We start from the raw sequence: 20052 nt of genomic DNA, 5'->3' as shown, positions 1-20052 counted from the left end.
TTTTTACACTATCCTCAACTATGTGGACTTCATTAGGACTGAAGCATTTGGCTTCTCACTTTATAAAAAGGACATTAAACTCAGTTGTAGACTGAGAAAAATCCTCAGTGAGTTTGTCAGATTCTTTTGGCTTCCATTAGTGCCTAGAGGAATCTAAAGCAGCAGCAATTTTATCCATCTCTGGCTTAGTATAGTTTGGTACACTTATGCAGGATGCACTTTTGCTCCCTAGTAAGAACAAAATGTCGGTAGCAGCAGCAGTCAATAAAAGTCTGGTGGACAAAGGCTCTGTGGAGGGTTGCTACCTGCAAGAAAAGGAAATTGCAGACCTCAGGGGTAAAAAGTAAATAATGTAGACTGACTTTTTCTTTATTTCAAAATTATTTGTTCCTCAACATTTTGCTCTAGATAAAAGTCTGTTTTCAGGAATGCTGTTAGCAAGTTATGAGATCACTCAATGAATACTAGAGAGACTTCAACAGCCAGGGTGTTGTGACTTCCTCAGAAGAATGGAGTCCTGCTCTGTGTGACTGCAATGGGAGCGGGTACAGAGCACTCACAGTGGGGGGGGAAACGATTACAGAAATGAGATTCACAAGAACATTAAACTGCTTCCAGTTTATGGTTTGAAGAAGGACTGCTGAGCTCTTCTACACCTGGAACACAGCAGGTTGCAAGCTCTCGCCTTCAAATCTTTTCATAAAAAATAAAGGTGTCACATTTAATGTTTTAATTTTTTTTGCTTTAAACCAGGTGTATCTTCTACTCAGTTTCTAAGACAGACACTAAATAAGGAAATAAGAGTAGTTTCGTAGGCTGGCAGAGGCTTTAAGTTCTTCACAACGTCTGGGCATCATCACCTCATCCTTTCACAGCTGTGATTTGCCATCAGCAGTTCAGAATTTCAGCCATTACAGTTCATTACCTACACATTTTGATTCATTACTGAGAATACTATTCCTGAGAAATATTCCAATATTCTTAAATTACAAACCACTTGGAGAAGACTGCACTTAGGGCAACTTAAAAAGCATATTGGATATTTTCACATATGTGTGATTTATGAGCATAAATTACTGAAAACCAAAGTTTTATTCCCACAGGAACTTAAATTCTCCCATATAGTATCACTGCGATAGTAAAATTGCAAGGTTAAATCATAAACTACGTTAGTTGTGGACCTCAAGAATGAACATTCTGAGACAAACTGGAATTAGCTTATATGGGGAGTTGAGAAAGAAGGCTGAATGAGGATTCAAGGACTTGGCAAATGAAGCCAAGATCACCTGACCTACTGTTGGTGATAATGCCACTTCAAACTGGAGGCTAGAGCAGCTTTTTAGCCTAACAGAGATCCTTCAGTGATTACTCACAAGCTCACATTCCCACTTATTCTATCAATTCCAGCATGTTTTAACAGTTAAAACAGCCATAAGATTATAAAGACTAACATTAAATACTATATTTGAAAAGCATTAACCCTCACAAACACAGACCAAAATGGAAAGCTTAAAACATCCTCAATCTTACATAATTGTAATAAACTAGGGGGGAAAAAGAAATAATCAAACGTGCTACTCGAAATCATGCAGCATCCCAATATGAAACAAAGGACAAGAAAATTCAACCACAATTAAACTCCTTTATTGATATCAACTCATCTTTAACCAGTACTTCAATTCCATTTTAATTCCAGCAATGATTACAACAAAATGAAGGCACGTTTTTTTAGTTCAGAGAAGTGAATATAGAAATCAACAAACTAAAAATGCTGAACAGAATTTTAGAGTTTACCAGTTAGAGACCGTTAATAAAAAAAAAAAATAAAATTTCTGAAAGTCAGTTATTCTGACTTCCTGAGGAATACAGCTTAGCTTGCCTGCCTTTCTTTCTGAAGCTTACAGTAATACCTGTGCTTAGGAAAACCTTAATCAGTAACTTGCTTTCTCACTCCATCTGTCCACTGACTTCTTTTCTGTGTACTCACGACATTCTTTAACCAGTGAGTTAAAAGACATCCTAACATGTTTGGGCACACAGAACACTACCTAAATAAAACTGCAGTATTAAAGCCTGTGGGAAGCAAAATAACGAAGATTGAATGGACTAACCACACAACACACAGAAAGGACAACTGGCAAGAGGTAACAGATCTGCTGCTTAGGACACAGGAACAAACAGGTTAAAGAAGCCAGTTACTGCACCAGCAGTCCTCACTGCAAGCCCCACTGAGCTTACTAGAGGGCCTTGCATACAACCATTTATTGCTTCACGGCACCACACTTGTAGCTTTGTGACAAAGATCTCCACTGGTTTAGCTAAATTTATACACCTCCTTCAGATCTGTTAAGCCAATGCAACATCTTGTGTGGACACCTGTATTGCCTCAGAGCAGAATTTTTCCTGCGGTAGTTTAAATGTGTTAATTCAAATACATATTTAGCTGCTTTCCAATTTTGTAATCCATGACTTCTCCACAACACCTCTGAAATTTATTAGGAGGAAAATCAATGTGTTTCAGAACAATCAAGCTTCACAGACTGCACTCCCATACAAACAGTTGTCTTCCATTGCTAGAAGCTATTATTATCAAAACCAGGTATATTTCCAAACACAGTCCCTTCTCTCCTGTGAAACCAGCTCATGTTTTAAGTCTCCATCTTGTCCCAAGAAAAGTGACTGACCAAAAATTTCATAAAAGCTTCACAGATCAGATTCAGCGTATGATCACTGAATGAAAAGTGCTTATTTTAGAACAGAAAACTGCCACATTTCCTTTACAAGGAATATTACCATAGCATTACATAGAAAATTACTGACAAGGGATCTAAACACTGTAATTTATTCAACACTGCAATAAGAGAACATATTTGAGATCTCTGTATGAAAATCATCACCATAGTGAACACAAACATTACAGCTAGATGAAATTTCACATTTTTGAAAGCAATGACACTATTTACTTCTCCTAAAGTCAAAATAAAATAAAATCATCATTTCTTCAGCTATGTATTTATCCATCCCCTATTGGGATTTAAATACAGCATCTCCATTAAGTCAATCCTACTGAGAATGTTTTAATCAAGTTTAGTGTGATGCACATGCTCCTACACCAACACCAGATTCTTTTTTAGGTTCTACTGGATTTATTTGCTCCTCTTCTTTCAGCTTCACTTCTCTAAAGTCTTCCCTGACTTCTTCTAAAAGACCTGGCTTGAAAATGACATCCAGTGCTGTCATAGCCAAAGCTTTTGCTGTGCGCAAGGCATAGAACTGAGCAGTCTGTGACCCTGCAGAAAGACAGTAAGAGGAATTTCAGGCTATATTACCAATATTAAACCACTTGCTTACTGCATAAGGGATATTTTATAAAATAAGATCAGAAGTTTCAGCTGCAAGAACATGTTCTTAAAAATCTACTTGCATGAAGTAAACCTATCTTCCCATGTCTCAAAACATTTTTTTGTTTTTCAAGTACTTAATTTTCTGCTACTGATATAAACAACTAAGACTGAGAACAGGAAAGTGAATGTTCACATTATGCTCATTGGAAAATGTGCAGTTTTATAAGCTAGTACTGTTACGTTTCCTAAGTACTGTGTTTTAGGAGTAAAAATTACTTTTATGGCTCATGTTAGAAATTGGTCTGAATATGGTGTTATGGATAATCCTCCTAATTTCTTTTGTTTAGATGGTATTATCAAATTGGGAGTGGTTATCTTACCCATATACATATACCTCAACACAAACCAAGAAATTATACATTTGTCAGCTTTTTCTGCAACTCTACTATTAACATTAATTGTTTCAAGGTCCTTACTCAGCTCAGACCATGTCATGCTGGACAAAACCAATCCTGTTATATAAGGCATTCACATGCAGCCAATTTCAGATCTAGTACTTGCACCTTTAAACATTTACTACAGAATAGTTTTGAGTGCCAGTGAAACAGTGAAACACGGGAGAGCCTCAATTCTGTGTAATTTGAAATATTTCTAATTTCTAGATTTGCTATAGTGAGCAGTCAGCAAGCAGACTATACAATGCTTAAGGATTTCAAACATAAACCTCTAACCCTTTTCACTTCCACTCACCTGCAGCTTCTGTGTACTGCTCAGTATGATTCAATGCATCAGAGCCAATATAAAAGTAAGGATGAATCCCAGGGACCACAAATGTAACATTTCCGAAGTCCGTGGAACCTAGAAGCAGCATAGAGATTTTCTTAATGAAAAAGTGTTGGGCAGTTTTGAATGCTGTAAGAAAATGCATGATAGACATTCTTTCCAGCCCATATCTAAAATGGAGTATCCTTTTCCCCAAATACTAAAATAAAAACATTTCTAATGAGTCATTATCCACACAAATATCTCCTGTCACCAAGGTGCTTTCCCTAACCAGCCACCTCCAGGTGCTGCTCTCCAGTGCACTTCTGATCAAGTATCAGTTACTGGACTGCAAGGAAAATGTCCTTTTACTACTCCTTTTCCTGCTCATTTTTATCAAGCATCCCCTGATGCTAAGCTGTTAATTCAGAAAGAGGAAAGCTGCAAACCTTGGGAGTATCAGGCATTTTAGCTATTTCCCCATTAGAGCCCTTTAGAACTAGGCCAAACAATTCCTGCTTCTCACCAATAAGCAAATATTCAGCATTCTGTAGGGGACTAAAACAACAACTATTTATCTTTAAACAAAAACAGAGTGAGGGTAACTGTTTTTCCCCCCCATGTGTTTTGATTATTCTCAGTTATGGAAATCTCAACGGTACAAGTACCCTTGAAATAAAATCAGAACTAAACTCCAGACAAAATGCTAGGGGCTTTGTAGACAAACACCTGATAGCAATGCTGCAGATTGTAATGATGATTCTTTCACACCTATCACTTTCAGTATGTTATCTAGCACCTATCTCTCAGCCTTATCTACTGAATGATATCATCCCAAAGTAGAAGATTCTTCATAGTAAATCATGCCAGAGTCTACAACTACATCCCAAGTGGTTTTGGTTGGTTTTTTTTTTTTTTTTTTTAACCCAAACAAGCAATCCATTCATTATTTGTTAAAATCACATTTTGAAGCTAGAGAAATCAACATACCAGTCATTGTGAAGTCCAGGTACCAGAGGAAGAATTGTTTTGTAGCAGGGAAAAATAGGGGTGGACCCACTAAGACCTCAATTAACTTGTTTGGGGCCAGAGATGCAAGAATTTGTTTCTTTAGCAATGGTGCATAAAATTAAATTTTAACATATCAGGTAGCTTCTATATCATGATACTTTATGAAGAGAAGAGATTGCTAATGCCTTAAGATTTAGTAATTAAATGTTTGAAGAATACAGATTTTACTTGAAAGCCTATAGTTAGAGTCCACAGAGCCTACATTATAAGGACAAGAGTTTGCTATTTACTCTGCTTACAGATAATGGAAACAGCAAAGCTTGTTCAGAAACATCTCTTCCCATAAATTCAGGATGCATTTGAAGAAAATCCAACTCTTGGCACAGCAATAAGTTACTTTAATTTCCAGTAGTCTGAACTACAGAGTCTTTGGTCAGTCTGGACAGACAAACCAGAAGTTCTGCATACTCCAGACTAAATCAAGGGCTCTAGACCTGCTTTATTAAGTCCCAATACACAAACTGCTGCGAAGACTGTGCTGCCCTTTTCCCTGCTCTCACTTAGAGAATGAAATATTAGGAATTTCACTGCATCACAGCTTTCAGTCATGTCATTCCTCCTAAAATTTATATCCATATTCAAAGTACTACCAGTTGACATGTTATTTTTACTGAATAGAAGAGATTTAAATTGGGTATTTTCTAGTAATATGGAGAGGCAAAATGCAGGCAGCTCTTAATAAAAATGTGACAGCTAAATCTTCCCCTCTATCAGACAAAATGTTACACCCTTTATGGGAATAACATAGAGGTATGTTTAGAACACCAGGGATTCCAATAGTTTCCCTACAAACATCTGAAATTGTATGCTTGCTAGTCACATACAGATTGGGATTCCTTCTGGAAGCAGAAATAACTGCAGTTATCAATGCAATATACATAATCCTGTGCTATCATCAACAGAGAGATATTGGAGTTCCAGCCTCTCAAAAATGTACCCTGAAGCCTCTTCAAGTCACTGCATATTTAATGGAGTCCACATTACCACAAACATGAACAGAGGGGAAAACAGAAGATTCCAGGAAACATTTATATACAGTCCCAAGCTTCAAAAGTGAAATTTTCAAATATACTAGACCTTCTTAATATTTTATCAGTTTTGTGCACAGGAAGCCAATGAACCCCATGAATACTACATTTTGACCAGATTAAGTTATCACAGTTGTGGGTGCCTCAACTAAGACATGTTTAACTAAGCCATCTGCTTTAGGAGGTTATGGATATCCTGTAGTAAAGCTACCCTATGACCAGTAAAAGGAAAAACAGGTCCTGGCACCTGGTCCAAGCTAGCTCAGTCTCACATTATGTCACATCCCCCTGGCTGTGTGCCCAGCGAGCAGAGCTGCATGGGGCACACCTGGAGTCTGTGATTTGAGGTACTCAAGACAGCCTTGGTGATGCGTATCTGCCTAGAGTGATACCTGGGAGCAGAGCGACACTAATACCATGCAGAGGTGGCAGCGAGTACGCTCAGCTCTTAACGACTGTTCTGCTGCATAGACATGGAGAAGCAACTGAGCTATCTTCCTTCCCTTTCAACAGAAGAAACTGATATCCTAAAAGAAAACATTGAAAACCACATGAAAACTAAACAGAAATAGAGGTCTTGAAAAAAATGACACAAAATACTCAACCCCCTCCCAGAAAAGGGTAGCATACAAAGTTCCAATCCTATGGCTCTGGAGACTGTGCTTTGTTATCTCTCCTGAATTCCCACTGCAAAAACTCTGAGGAGAAGCTGTGGAAAGAAAATTCAGTAAACCCTACTTCAGTGTGAGATAAAAAAGCAATTGCTCGAGCACATTTGGATATTTGACATGCAATTCAAGGACAGGACAGCTATACAGGGAGTTTTGGTTTAAACAAGTTAACCATTAACATTGAGCATATCATATAACTTAGATATGAAAGGCCTATTGCAGCTGGGTATCTGTGAAAAGTTCACTTCAAGACCTCAGAACAAAAGCAAGATCACCAATATTCATGATCATCCTTACTACAATGGCTTGGAGGAACCAACTAGCAGAGCTCCAGAAAGTTGCACTACAGTAAACATTTTAAGGTTCCTCAGCCCCTTTGGCTAAACAAGCAAAGCAGTAAATCTTATTTGTATTACACTGAAGAAAGAAGGAAGAAATGTGCCTTAAATTATAATTTATTTTTAAACACATGACAAGGAACCAGTGTTTAATTTGGAAGGTAAGTAAGAAACAGAAAAAAACCCATCACCATTAGATACCAAGAATACTATTAGATACAATGTCTTCCCTACCCACAGAATGTTTAGAAAACTGTTCCTAAATACTTAAGTCTTCCCAAACTCCAAAGATAATCTGCATTTAATATAGAGAATACAAGTACCACAATCAAACTAATTGAAATAACTTTTTACTGAAACAGTATTATCCATCTAAGGAAAAAACGTTTAGCATGAATGGAGTAAAAATGTTCATAAATACAGTTAAGATCAGTAGTGAAGTCTAAAAGTATGAGCAGAAGTTGAGACTTGAACAGACATCCTGTAGGAAGGTTCTGAAAAAAAGAAAGTGTTAAGGATAACAGGAAACCCACCTAAGCATTCAAGAATTCCTATTTCTGTTATAGCTCGGAGACTAAAAAAGTTAAATTGCTTGAGATATAGTCAAGACCCAAAAGTGAACACCTGCTTGAAGAGCACCCTTTAGAAAACTAATCTGTTAAACTCATGAATTAAAATTAGAGGCATGTAATTACCTATTAATGAAAAGATTAAGTTAGGGTTAGTGAGATACTTAAACTTCCATTTATAAATCTCTCCAAAAACTCATTCTAAAATAATTGTTAAATTCTAGTAGATTTGTTTATATGTAAGCCTGGAAAACATTATTAAACAAGGTTTCTAAAAACAAAGTCTCATCCCCATTTATAGCAAGCCAGGATTCTGTACTTTAAAGACACAGAATGAGACACAATTCATTATACATCCTCATGTTCTCAGAAAGACAGCTCTTAGCTTTCCATCCTCTCCCCCAACCAAACTGTTTATTACTTGAAATATTTTTGGAACTATTATCAGAAGGTGTTTATTGCTTTTCTTACCTGTTCTTAGCTTCTGAAACAAATACAGAAACATAAGCCAGAGATAGAAGCTTTCTACAGAGCTTCAGCTTTGTAATTTGGCTTTTTCTTCTGACCAAACTGTGTTTAACTTAGCTCTATTTTGTTATTATTTTATGCACTTGAGGGTTGATCAACCTAAGCATAAGAGTCACAATGAAAAATGCAGCTGGAGTTACCTGACAAACCATTCAAGATAGCATCTTCTGATATAAAATCTATTCCAAGCTTCTTTCCATTCTCCTTGTAAATTTTCTGCAGGCTCTTATTTGGAAGCACATTGTAGTAATCATTTTCACCACCTTTTATTTCCACCTAGACAAAAACCCCAAATTTTCATAAGTTTTTCTCCAGTGTAAGCCAGTTTATTGTAAACAATCTGAAGCCAAAAAACCCCCCTACATATCCAGACTTTAAAAGCCCAAGGCAAAACAGGTGTAAATGCTAAATTTCTCTCAAAAATACAACATTCTGCCAAATATCACTCTTGATCAAAACACAGCTTGTGTTCTATTCAGTTTGCACTAAGCCAAATTCCAGAAGCAAGAATTTCAAAATTTTCTCCAAAAATAGGAAACAAATATTTCCTGTAACAGTATCTAATGTTTTTGCCTGCAGGTACTACTAAACTACATATAGGCTTTTATCAAACTGTATGTTACCTTTTTTAGAATGCTTCCAATAACTAAAGCCCCATTCATGAAGTGGCTCCATATGGGTAAGAAATTTGAAAACAAATGCAAAAAAAACTATCAATGTCAAATTTCAAACAAGATCTTAACTTTCATTCTGGATAAAGTGCACTTTATGAAACTTTTCTGGATATAGTGAAGGGGACACGGTAGGAGAACAGTATCAAATGCCTCAAAAAGACTATAAAAGTGTCATGCTAACATTCACATACCCCATACTTAGTTTAGATGATCACATACATTCTTTTTACAGCTGAATTAGTCATAAGATTGTAATTAACAGAGCAAGCAGAAACATCTATCTTAGCAAAACAAAAAAGTTAATCATATTGCTTGAACCAGCTAGATGAGACACACTTCCATTTACTAAAATCAAAATAAATGAGAATGCTAATTGAAAAATCACTCACTTGCTACATGAACCTGCTGTTTAATGGGGCAATGGACCTAATGACCAGTAATATGGGAAAAAAAACAGACAGAAGACCCAATACCTGTTTTGCTTGTTTCTACAGCTGAGGTTTGCCATCAAGCCTCCCAGGTCTCTGAGCCTAGCAGCACTATCTGTAGGACAGAAGCATCACCCACAGCAAAACAAGAAGAAATTACAGGGCACTTAAAGAAATTGAATATACATGGGATCAGGCAGGATGCACTCACGGATGCAGAGTAAGAGAAGCAGAAATGCAGTCTAGGAGCTATCATTCTTTAAGTGCCACTGAAACAGAGGGATGTTCCAGCTCACTGAACAAGAGCAAAAGGTCATATCCTCTTGAAGGGCCAAGAGGAGGTCCTTGAAAACTACACACTCCTCAGATTATCCTATCCTGAAGTTCCCAGAGAGATTATAGAGCAAATAAATCCTCCTAGAACTCATGCCCAGGCTCATTAATCACAAGATGATTGTGAACATCCAGCATATAAAATGGAACTCATTTAAGAGCAGATAGTGCATGACCAAGACTAGCTTTGTATGACAACATGTCTGGCTCAGATGACACAAGGCATGAAACTTCCAAGTGTTTTACAGTCAGTGGCACAAAATACCACACTGCTGCCTGTTACTTGTGGCACTCATACACAACTGAGTCTGGTGCCACTAGTGTTTTAGTACTTTAATTACTGATGTAGACAACCCCTGTGAGACTACATCTGGTGTTTGGTTTCTCTCCAAATCAAGACTGGAGCTAGGCCAGGGGAAGGCCACCAAGATGATTAGGTGGAGAACAAAATGTACAAGGACAAGCTGAAAGAAGAGAAGATTAGTGGGGCATCTTACTACTGTCTAGAGTTACCAGATGGGAGGGGTAGAGAGAAGGCAGAAACAGACTTCCCAGATGCCAAACTAATGCAACAAAAAACAACAAAGTCAATTCCCATTGGATACAATAGAATCACAGAGGGTTGATGTGGGAAAGTACCTATGGAGGCCATCTTGTCCAGCTCCCCTGCTCAATCAGGGTCACCTAGAGCTGGTTGCCCAGAACCATACTGAGGCAGCTTTTGAGCATCTCCGAAGACGGAAACACTACAATTTCTGCAGGAAACCTGTTCCTGCTCAAGTCCTGTGCTCAAGTCATTGCAGCAAAAACATTAGGAAAACCCTAATTCACCATGAGGTGGGTAGAACACTTGTTGACAGGCAGCAGAATTTCATCCTTGGAAGTAGTCAAAAGTCCACACGGCACTCAGCAACCTGCTCTAACTGATCCTGCTCTGAACAGAGAATTAGACCAGATGACCTCCAGAGGTCTCTCAAAACACAGATTTTTCTAGGATTCTGCGGCATTCTATTTATAAACCAAAGCCTTCTTTCAGGACACAAAGCAACAGCACAGCAAAAAGTGTAACAGCAATTCAGATTTACTTTGGCTGAACACTATGCAGACAAATAAAGTAAACTTTGATTTTCCTGTTCTGGTCTGTGTAACAGAAACACATGACAATGAATATATTCTTACCTTGCATCCTGTGGCCACTGCTGCAGATTTGAAGCAGTTCTCAACTTTCTCTGTCAGAACAGAAAGCTCTTTTCTTGAAGGAGCACGCAAGTAAAACTCTAGTTCAGTGTAAGAAGGAATGATATTTGGTTTCACACCACCATTTTTTATTACACCTGCAGAAAGAGAAAAGTCATGTCATCAGTGCTAAATGCAATTGCTCTATCTTCAGCCCAGTCACGAAATTCCTGGGTCAAGAACTATAAATATATAAATAAAAATAACAAAACATCAGCTGAGTGTGAAATACAAACAACATAAAAAATGCAGTATGTGGTCAAAACTTCTTCATCGTGTCAGGTTAAGTGGAACATGTCTTTCAGCACAATTTCACAGGGTTCTTTGGTTAGACATCTGTTTTACATCCCAGAGTCAAGCCAAACTAGCATTTCTATTTAAATTCAGTGCATTGGAGTCATAAAGCAGTATGTCTGCCAACAAGAAAAAAACTGCTATAAGGGCTAACTTGGATTCCAACTTTTAAATGTTTCCTCAATTAGAATGTTTCCAACTTACTTTGTGAGCTTGAAGAAAAACCGAGTAAGCTGCATTTCTCAGCAATACTGGAATAATGTGTGTATTGCAGTGCACAGAAAGTTCATTAGCTTGCTCATATTAAGTCTTCAGAAATATTGGAATGTATAATAGATGTAGCTTTATTCACAAGAGCAGTTTGAGTTGGAAGTGCTCCCTCAAGGAAATGTATGGTTAACTACATCTTTTACCATTACAGCATCAAAGGCATTATCATAAAAGACAACAATATTTATATATTTTGACAAGAACACATCGTAGATCCCAGTTCCACATTACATTTCACTGCACTGATAGTTGCTTCCAACTGTTTCCCTGGCCTCCTACCCTCAATTTCTTGTATGTGGAATTAGATTTGTTTCCTGTAGAACCTGAGAAACTTCTACCTTAAATGGAAATACTGCAGAAGCTACTGTTGTGTGTCACTGAGGCCTGAACAGACAGCACTTATGGGTTGCAAAGAGGCAGCAAAATGTTTCTTTGGATGCAGAAAAACCTATTAAGATTATAAACTTCACCTTCACCAGTCTCAAATACAGTCAAAATAAAAAACAAAGTGTTGAATTAATCCAGTATCAGTATTTGTCCATAACAATAGGAACAGCTCAGATGAGAGGGACAGACATCACAGGAAAAGAAGCAGTAAGTATTCATGCAAATTTGCATGACACATACCCATAAGAAGCTTTCTCAGAACAAGTAGCTCCATGAATAAACAGCTTTCATTTGTCTTGTCCAGCACAATTGTAAATAGAACTGGAGAGAGTCTGAGTACGTCAACAGTTAAATTTCAATACAACTGCAATATGGACTGGACAGCAGACCTGAACTAAAAGTAGGCTGCCTGCACACTACTAGTAGCACCCAATTTGCCCTTCTGGATAGAAACTTTTTTTTTACAGCCTGTCTAATACAATTTCTTGGCAAGGGGAAAAAAAAAATCTACATTCCTGTGTTTCAAAGGGGCAACATATATTCTGTTCATAATCAGGGAAGAAAGACAACATCAAAATCTCAGATGAACTCAACAATATTTCAGTACATGAAACATTGGTTAGAAATTCTAGACTTCAAGTCATGGAAATGATTTCAGCTTTTGTTAGTGGGTTAACACTACTCTTTTTAGGATTACTTTATCCAGTCACTGATTATACTGCTAGCCTACAACATGAGATCTCCTACACAATGTTGTCATGAAAGCATGCCTAAAGCTAAATCTCATCCTGGCTGCTTGTCCTTTCCCAGAATAATTTAAATATTTCCACTTGGAAGAAACGGTTTTATGATACAACCAGCAGTTGTATCAACTGTAGTTGATATTGTTGTACAACAGTAATTTCAGTTTTGCTGCTATTCAGGAAGCATTACCTCTAGAACACTTGTTTAGATACTCAGATTTTTTGCCAACATTACCCATGTAGCCTTTAGAAACTACAAAGAAAGCAGTATTTAGGGGTTTAGGCTCAGATTCAATGGAAGACTTAGGCATCTTCAGCCTTAAACCTCCAACATATGGGTTGCAGACATCAAAATTTGTAATTACATGCCTTGTTTTCTACAGAGAAATAGGATAGAGAAGGCTGTGCCTGCCGTCTGAAATTCATTTGGGCATGCTGCACAACAGAACTGCAAACAGCTTCATCTACAGTCAAAAGGATTAGGACTCCATCAGATAGCCTGGAGAGAAATGCACACTTGTATTATACCCAGCACAAGCAGCCAAGACACATAATGATCAGTTCAGAACTTCTGGAAGGATTTTTAGCTCATAACAAGTATTCCAAATAAACAGCTCTACATTCAAAAATCCTGCAGAATTGGCAAAATTTCTTAATTTCAACTTGGAAAAAGTTGTGTTGGGTGCAATGAGGAACCCTATGTTTATAGCTGAAGGGCAGCTTCACCTCACCTTACTTTACAGCTAGAAATGCACGACGTTGAAGGAGGACAAATCAAGCTTAATGGTTAACATGTCTTACTGCTAAATGGCCTTTCTAATCCAAAGCCTACTAGATATTAAATATTAGAATCCAGTGAACATCTAGTTGACTGGGCTACGAACCAGGAATAAAATCTTCTGCCATCACTTGTTTTTCGTACTTCACCACAGAAATTTCATTCCAGACCACTAGATCCTTCCAATAAATGCCATCTAATTAATGGAATGTCTACTAAAAAAGCGATGCAATAAGTAATACTTCACTTTTTGGAAGCATTTCATCTTACAACTTTGCAAATCCACATACATTAAGGAGCTCAAAGCCATGTACCAAAATATACTTTGCACTTTTTTCTTTTTTTCTGAACTGCAACTTCAAGACTTAAAATTGGTCTAGCCTTTACCTGAGCATCAGAGCCCCCTGTCAAATCTGACCTCTCAGCCTATTTTAAGCAGTTAGTTCTGGACACTGACATGATTTTAAAGATTGCAGACACACCATTTAAATGAAATGGTGCTGTTTCATAATATTTGAAGTGACTATGCTAATTTAGTGCTTTAGTGCAATACTCTGGAATGTGTGATGTTGTATGTTAGTACTTCAACAGCCTAAACTCTTACTTGCTGGATATTAGGTTTAATGAATATCTCACCATGAACTCTCCAGGTCGGTTTCATTTGCTGTCTTAAAACAGACAGATTGTTGTACGCAAGAACAGCAGCATCTAATGCATTAACTCCTTCCCAAGGATAAGCAGCAGCATGAGAAGCTTTTCCATAGTATTTCACAGTCACACTAGGAAATAAAAGGCATTGCTTATTTGTTTCTCATTCGCTGAAAAAAAAAAATCTTTGAAATGAAAAAGTTCCTTTTGTTCCCACAAATATACGTTATTTCAATTTTGTGCAGCATAACACCAAGCAATTTATCTGGCACTAGACTGCTGCATAGTTCAACTGTCTTTGAGTGCAGAAAAACACTGAAAGATTTCTAGAAAACCAGAAAAATTGAATGATACCAGGAGCCAGTCAGGCAAGGGAGTTACTGGTAACATACCATTATATAGCTTTTTCCTGAAAAGTACACATTTCACATATTAAATAAATTTCTCCACTGCCTTTTTTATGCTGTCTGACTTCTGAGACCTAAAGCTACTAACACTCTTCTCATAGGACAACAAATCCTTTTCTCTGATTCAAAATTGGCAGTTGAGTGTCCTAATGCCTATCCATAAAATGTGTACAGTCCGTAAGATAGCAAATGCACATAAGATCACATATAACTTTAATTTCCTACAACAACCCACATCTAAATAACAAAAGTCAAGTTTTACAAGTAAGGAAAAACACAGCCTACTGTAAAACACACGTTATTATGCTACAGCAAGGATGTTCTCTCCTTGCACCCTTCAAAAAAGGTGGTAGAAAGGCTTGCAACATGTAAAGGCTATCCTCCAACTTCACAGAAGTCATAAAATATTGCACCTTAACATATTCAGTAAAAATTCATGCTTTGCTTCACCTGAGGGCCATTAATATTAGCCTTACAAAGTAAGTTCGCATTTCAGACTACATGAGAACTCTTTACAAAAGAGGAAAATATTAAATACTACATCTACATATAAGGTCTCACTATTCATAAAATACACAAAACTAAATCTGTTTGTACTTCATACCCACTCCTTTACAGAAAAAACCTCAATCTTCAAGCATTCCTTCCACCCCGAGACACACAACCTGGCTCTTATCCAGCCATGACCAGCCTAACTTGCTTGTCCCTCTGTCTTGCACAAATGCCAACTTAACCAGTTATCCTGAAGTGACCCCTTGTGCTCAGAACCATGACACAGCAGCAAGTTGACACCAGCACTTAAATTCTGGATGGTAAAGAGGGACACAATGCGGTGTACTGTGGCAACAGGAGACATCTCTTACTACTGCTGCAATCCAAATTAAGCATGCCTTTTTCCATCCCACTAATCTTCCAACATAATCACAGCACCCATTCTCTAGACTACGAGTTTTACTTAAAATTTATTATCATTAAGAAATGTAAGAAACTTGTCCATTAATATCCCAAGAATTAGACTGTAACTCCTCAGAGCGACTCACAAAGACCCCTGGATGTAAAAACATAGAAATAAGGCAAAGTACAGCAAAAGGTCATGCTGCAGTATTCTTTTCCACAAGAAACATGTGTTTCTTATTAAAAAAATGTTCTTTCAGCATTCCTTTACTTGTACTTCTTTTGCTACACAATGTCGCAGGCGCTCAGAAGACAGACTCTGCAGAATAGTAACACCCTAAGCCGGTTTAAGAATACCAGCAGAAGAATGTGGGTCCTGTTTGACCAACAATAAATAGGCTGCTTAAGGGTATGGTAAATGCGTAAGAATCAGCAAACTTTGGCATGTATTCACCAGTTATCTTAGTATGTTAATCTTATTTCGGGCACACCACAGCTTTCAGAATTGCAGACACAGCAATACTAGCAACTTAGTGATCACTAGTCCTTAAACTCCCTGCAAACAACCAAAGATCAATTAAAATTAGAAAAACTGTCTTTCTACCTTTGAAACCTCATAATTACATTAAACATTACAAATTCAGTATTTCAGGCTTTTGGATGTAGTAAGTTGTTTCACTCAGCACTTCAATTCCAAGCCTCCTCCACATCCAAAGGTTTAAAGGCTATCTAGGGCTTCCATCCTACTGAAGACCTTGACCTCTGGAGAGAGATTTCTAAATCTTACTGTATCAAAGTCAAAAGGTTATTGTGAGCAGAAGGACAAAACTATCATTGAAAACTACATCATGAAGATTATAAATACAGTCTTAAGGTAAAGCAAAAGCAAATTGGGCTAAGTCTTGAAGGAGGTTACAATAACCATGTTAGAAACATGAGGAAGGAATATAGCAGAGAATTGGCCAGATGATGAAGACTAACCCCATCTGTTTTATCATGAAACTGTAACAGTAACAGAAGCAAACTGTCCACTGGAAAAACAGCCCTGGTAAAAGCAAAGTGGTCAGTAAAACCAAACATATCAGAGATGGACAGTAGCACAATCAATCTGAAAACAGTTCCCAGTACATCAAGTCATAAATGACTGGAAAATTAGTTAATTAAATAATTCAGAATTTAGTCTGAGACAGTCTTGTAATACTTGTAAAAATGGTTGCACTGAAGGGAGTTTACTAATGGGGTCTCTGCAAGGTAAGACCCTAGGATCAGGAATCACGTAACACATAAAATGTAGGAACAAAACCTGCTGGTTGACTACTGCTGGGACACTGTGGAAACAGATGTTTCTCACACCAAAAGAAGAACAGCATGGCCTTGCAGACTGGCAGAGCAAGAAAAGAATGAAACTCCAAAGTATTTTTTTAAAATCATCTACTTAAAGACCAAGCATTTGCCTAAGAGTTGATTTCTTGAAAATGACTGAAGAGGAAGTCCCAAACATGCCATCTGTCTCAAAAAATATAAGGAAACACTTTGGTCCCTTTATCAGCTGAGTAAGATCTAAGGCAATTGCACCTCATGTACTGTGCACAATTCTGGGGCTGCACATCCAACAAGTTGTACTTTAAGACAAGTGACTCAAAGCACAAATGAGCCAGAGCTGTCTCTGAACATCAGGGCTAATCAGAGGAAGACAAGGTATAATTTTCAAAGAGTTATATGGCTGGCAAAAAAGGCAGCTGTGTGAGGGTAGAACTGTTGCCCATCCTTACAGTGGGAGCAAACATGAAGGAAAGACAGGTACTACCTTGGATCAAAACCAAAAAGTTGATATGAGAGTTAATACATGAAACATAGCCATGACTAAATTTATTGTGGAAGTTACTACAGATCCAAATTCAGTCAGGCTTAGTTGGCCAGGTATTTTCAAAAGGAGGAAGGCAAACCTGAAACACCTTCCAAACTGATAAAAATGCATACCACATGACTGGCATCCAGGAAAGCATAGAATTATGGCCCTTGAGACACTGCAGTTGCATCTTTAAATTCTACTTCAACAGATGGCATAACCACATGAATGTTTAAAAGAAACGCCTAGAAACACCAGAACAAAAAATGGATTTTTGGGATACATGGAAGATTATCTCAGATCAGTCAGGAGGGATTTGAGCACTAGGCTGAACACAGCACTTTGGAAGAACGGCTCGGAGTGGTGTTCCCAAACACTCACCTGGCTTCTTAGCTGAGTGCAAATACCTACGTCTGAAGGGCACCTGCAAGGTTAATAACAAACCACCTCTTTCCACCTGAACCCACCCACTCACTCACTCATGTTCGGCCACGTCGGGCAGATAAGCAGCGTTTTCTTGCGAGGGGTGCGCCATAAAAACCACATCCAGGCCATCGAACGCTCCAGCCTTGATCAGGTCTATTTTGCCTCCTCCTTGCTCTTCCGCGGGCGTCCCCAGCACCGTGATCTGCATCACAAACGTACAGAGAGAGTCAGGAGCTGTCAGGGAGCTCTCACCACCGCTCCCCCGGGAGGGCTCCCACCTGCACGGCCACGGGCTCCGTCAGGCTCTCCAGGGCGGCTTTCAGCGCCAGCGCGGCGGCGGCTCCCACCTCGGCGATGAGGTTGTGGCCGCAGGCGTGCCCGAGCCCGGGCAGCGCGTCGTACTCGCAGAGGAAGGCGAGGCGGAGCGGGTCCTGCGGGGCCGCCGTGCCCCAGTCAGCGCGGAAAGCTGTGCCCAGCTTATAGCGCGGCTGCACGGCCCAGGCGGCGCCGGGCAGGTCCCCGCCGGAGAAGAAGCGGGTCAGGGCGTCGTGCGCCTGGTGCTCCGCGTACGCCAGCTCGGGACGGCTCCAGATGTCGCGGCTCAGTGCGCCCAGACGCGCAGCGTTGAGATCCACGCTCTCGCATGCTCGCTGCTTCAGCGCCTCCAGCGCGGCGGCGGCGGTGGGGCCGCTCTCCGGCGGCTCCTGCGGCTTCATGAGGCCTCGGGAGCACCGGTCCCCAGCCGAACCGAGCCTGCCGCCCGCACCTGCCCTCGGGCGCGACACCTGCGCTGCCGCCCCCTTTTATCGCCTCTCTTCGCCGCGAGGCACGCTGGGAGATGTAGTTCACAAACACGGCCTGACCTACAGGCGGCACCCAGCCGGAACTCTCCGCCCCAGCGTGCCTGGCGCGGCGCCTCCGGGCAACCAGCGGAGTTTCGCGGGCCCGCCCGTAGCCTGTACCGACTGCTGCCGGGCGCCGCTCCCTCTCTCCCCCAGCCGTGGGATCGCGGAGAGAATCGGAAGGGTAAAGGCAGGAAATTAATGAGTTGAGATAAAGGCAGTTCCATAGGGAAAGCAAAGGCTGCTCACACAAGCAAAGCAAGGAATGAATTCACAGCTTCCCATGGGCAGGTGGGTGTTCAGCCATGCCCAGGAGAGCAGGGCCCCATCACACCTCACGGTGATTTGGGAACACAAACACCATCACTGCAAACATTCCCCCATTCCTCCTCCTTCCCCACCTTTATGCACTGAGTGTGATGTTCCGTGGTCTGGAATGTCCCTTTGGTCAGCTGGGGTCACCTGTCCTGGCTGTGTCTCCCCCCAGGCTCCTCCAGCCCCCACCAGCCTGGCAGTACGAGAAGCAGAAAAGGCCTTGGCTCTGTGTAAGCCCTGCCCAGCAATAACAGAAACATCTCCACATTATCAACCCTGTGTTCAGCACAAATCCAAAACACAGCCCCGTACCAGCCACTGGAAGAAAATTAACTCCACACCAGCCAAAACCAACATAAAATATTAGAAAGATAAATTATATGTTGGAAGAATTGCCTTGTTAAACTTTAGGGCTTTGGTGTGCTTCAGTGATCTCAGACCTGATGAGGAGTGGGTGGTGTTAAAAAAGCTTGGGAAGAAGGATGTCCCACTGATAGTGGGTAAAAAGAATGCAGAATATACACAACGGCCACAAGGACATTTGGCAGAACTCCCACGATGAAGAAGAAACTAGCAAAGCCAACAATTCAGCGACTGTGCTGAAATCAGCTCCAACTGGGTGAAAGGTAATTCTGTCCGAGGGAGATCATAACCACCAACTCGTGGCCCCCTGACTCAAAAGAAGGGAAAGACTGAGTATGTGGATTAATTAGCGCAAGAAGAGAGGGGCTTGCTTAACCAATAAAAAATAGAACACTAAGTAATAGGAGAACTATGTAGCTTGTAGCCAAGGAACAATCATGCCTTTGCTAAAATGTGTAAGTAGTGAAATGTCTTGATAGTGGATTTTCTACCCAGCACCCCTTTCTGTGCAAAACTGTAAATAAATCAAATACCGGACTCTGAGTGTGGATTGGCCTCTTGCACAATGGGTGAAGGAACGTAATTTGGTACAACATACTGATGGAACACATGCCTTGTTACATACATCACAACACCTAGATATTGCATTCAAGTGCAACGTGTGCTGTGGCTCTTCTAGGCTGGGAAACACCCTGTCTTCCTCGACATCTTCATTTTTTTTCCAACCAGGAGCCCTAGTCTGACTGAATTTGGGTTTCATCTTTACATTTCTCTGGGATTTGTGCAGTCCAGGCCTGTGAGAACCAGCTCATAGGGAGTTTTTAAATACCAGCTACATAGCAAGGAACCTGCCT

General features: G+C 39.8%; 1 protein-coding gene across 1 annotated transcript; it reads right to left on the bottom strand.

Moving 5' to 3' along the window:
- Positions 1-1622: 1622 nt before the first annotated feature.
- On the bottom strand, positions 1623-18479 carry PM20D2 (peptidase M20 domain containing 2). The gene is made up of 7 exons (XM_058834560.1): positions 17957-18479; positions 17732-17880; positions 14091-14233; positions 10926-11080; positions 8452-8587; positions 4095-4202; positions 1623-3290 (listed from the first exon to the last, which is right to left on the bottom strand). Exons 1-7 carry the CDS (start codon positions 18392-18394, stop codon positions 3088-3090), a joined length of 1332 nt encoding a protein of 443 aa, XP_058690543.1. The 5' UTR covers positions 18395-18479; the 3' UTR covers positions 1623-3087.
- Positions 18480-20052: the final 1573 nt, after the last annotated feature.

This window comes from Poecile atricapillus, chromosome 3, assembly GCF_030490865.1.
Source record: "Poecile atricapillus isolate bPoeAtr1 chromosome 3, bPoeAtr1.hap1, whole genome shotgun sequence".
Classification (NCBI taxonomy): Eukaryota; Metazoa; Chordata; class Aves; order Passeriformes; family Paridae; genus Poecile; species Poecile atricapillus.
The sequence above is the reverse complement of the archived record's forward strand: the minus strand, read 5'-3'. Positions and strand labels throughout refer to the sequence as shown.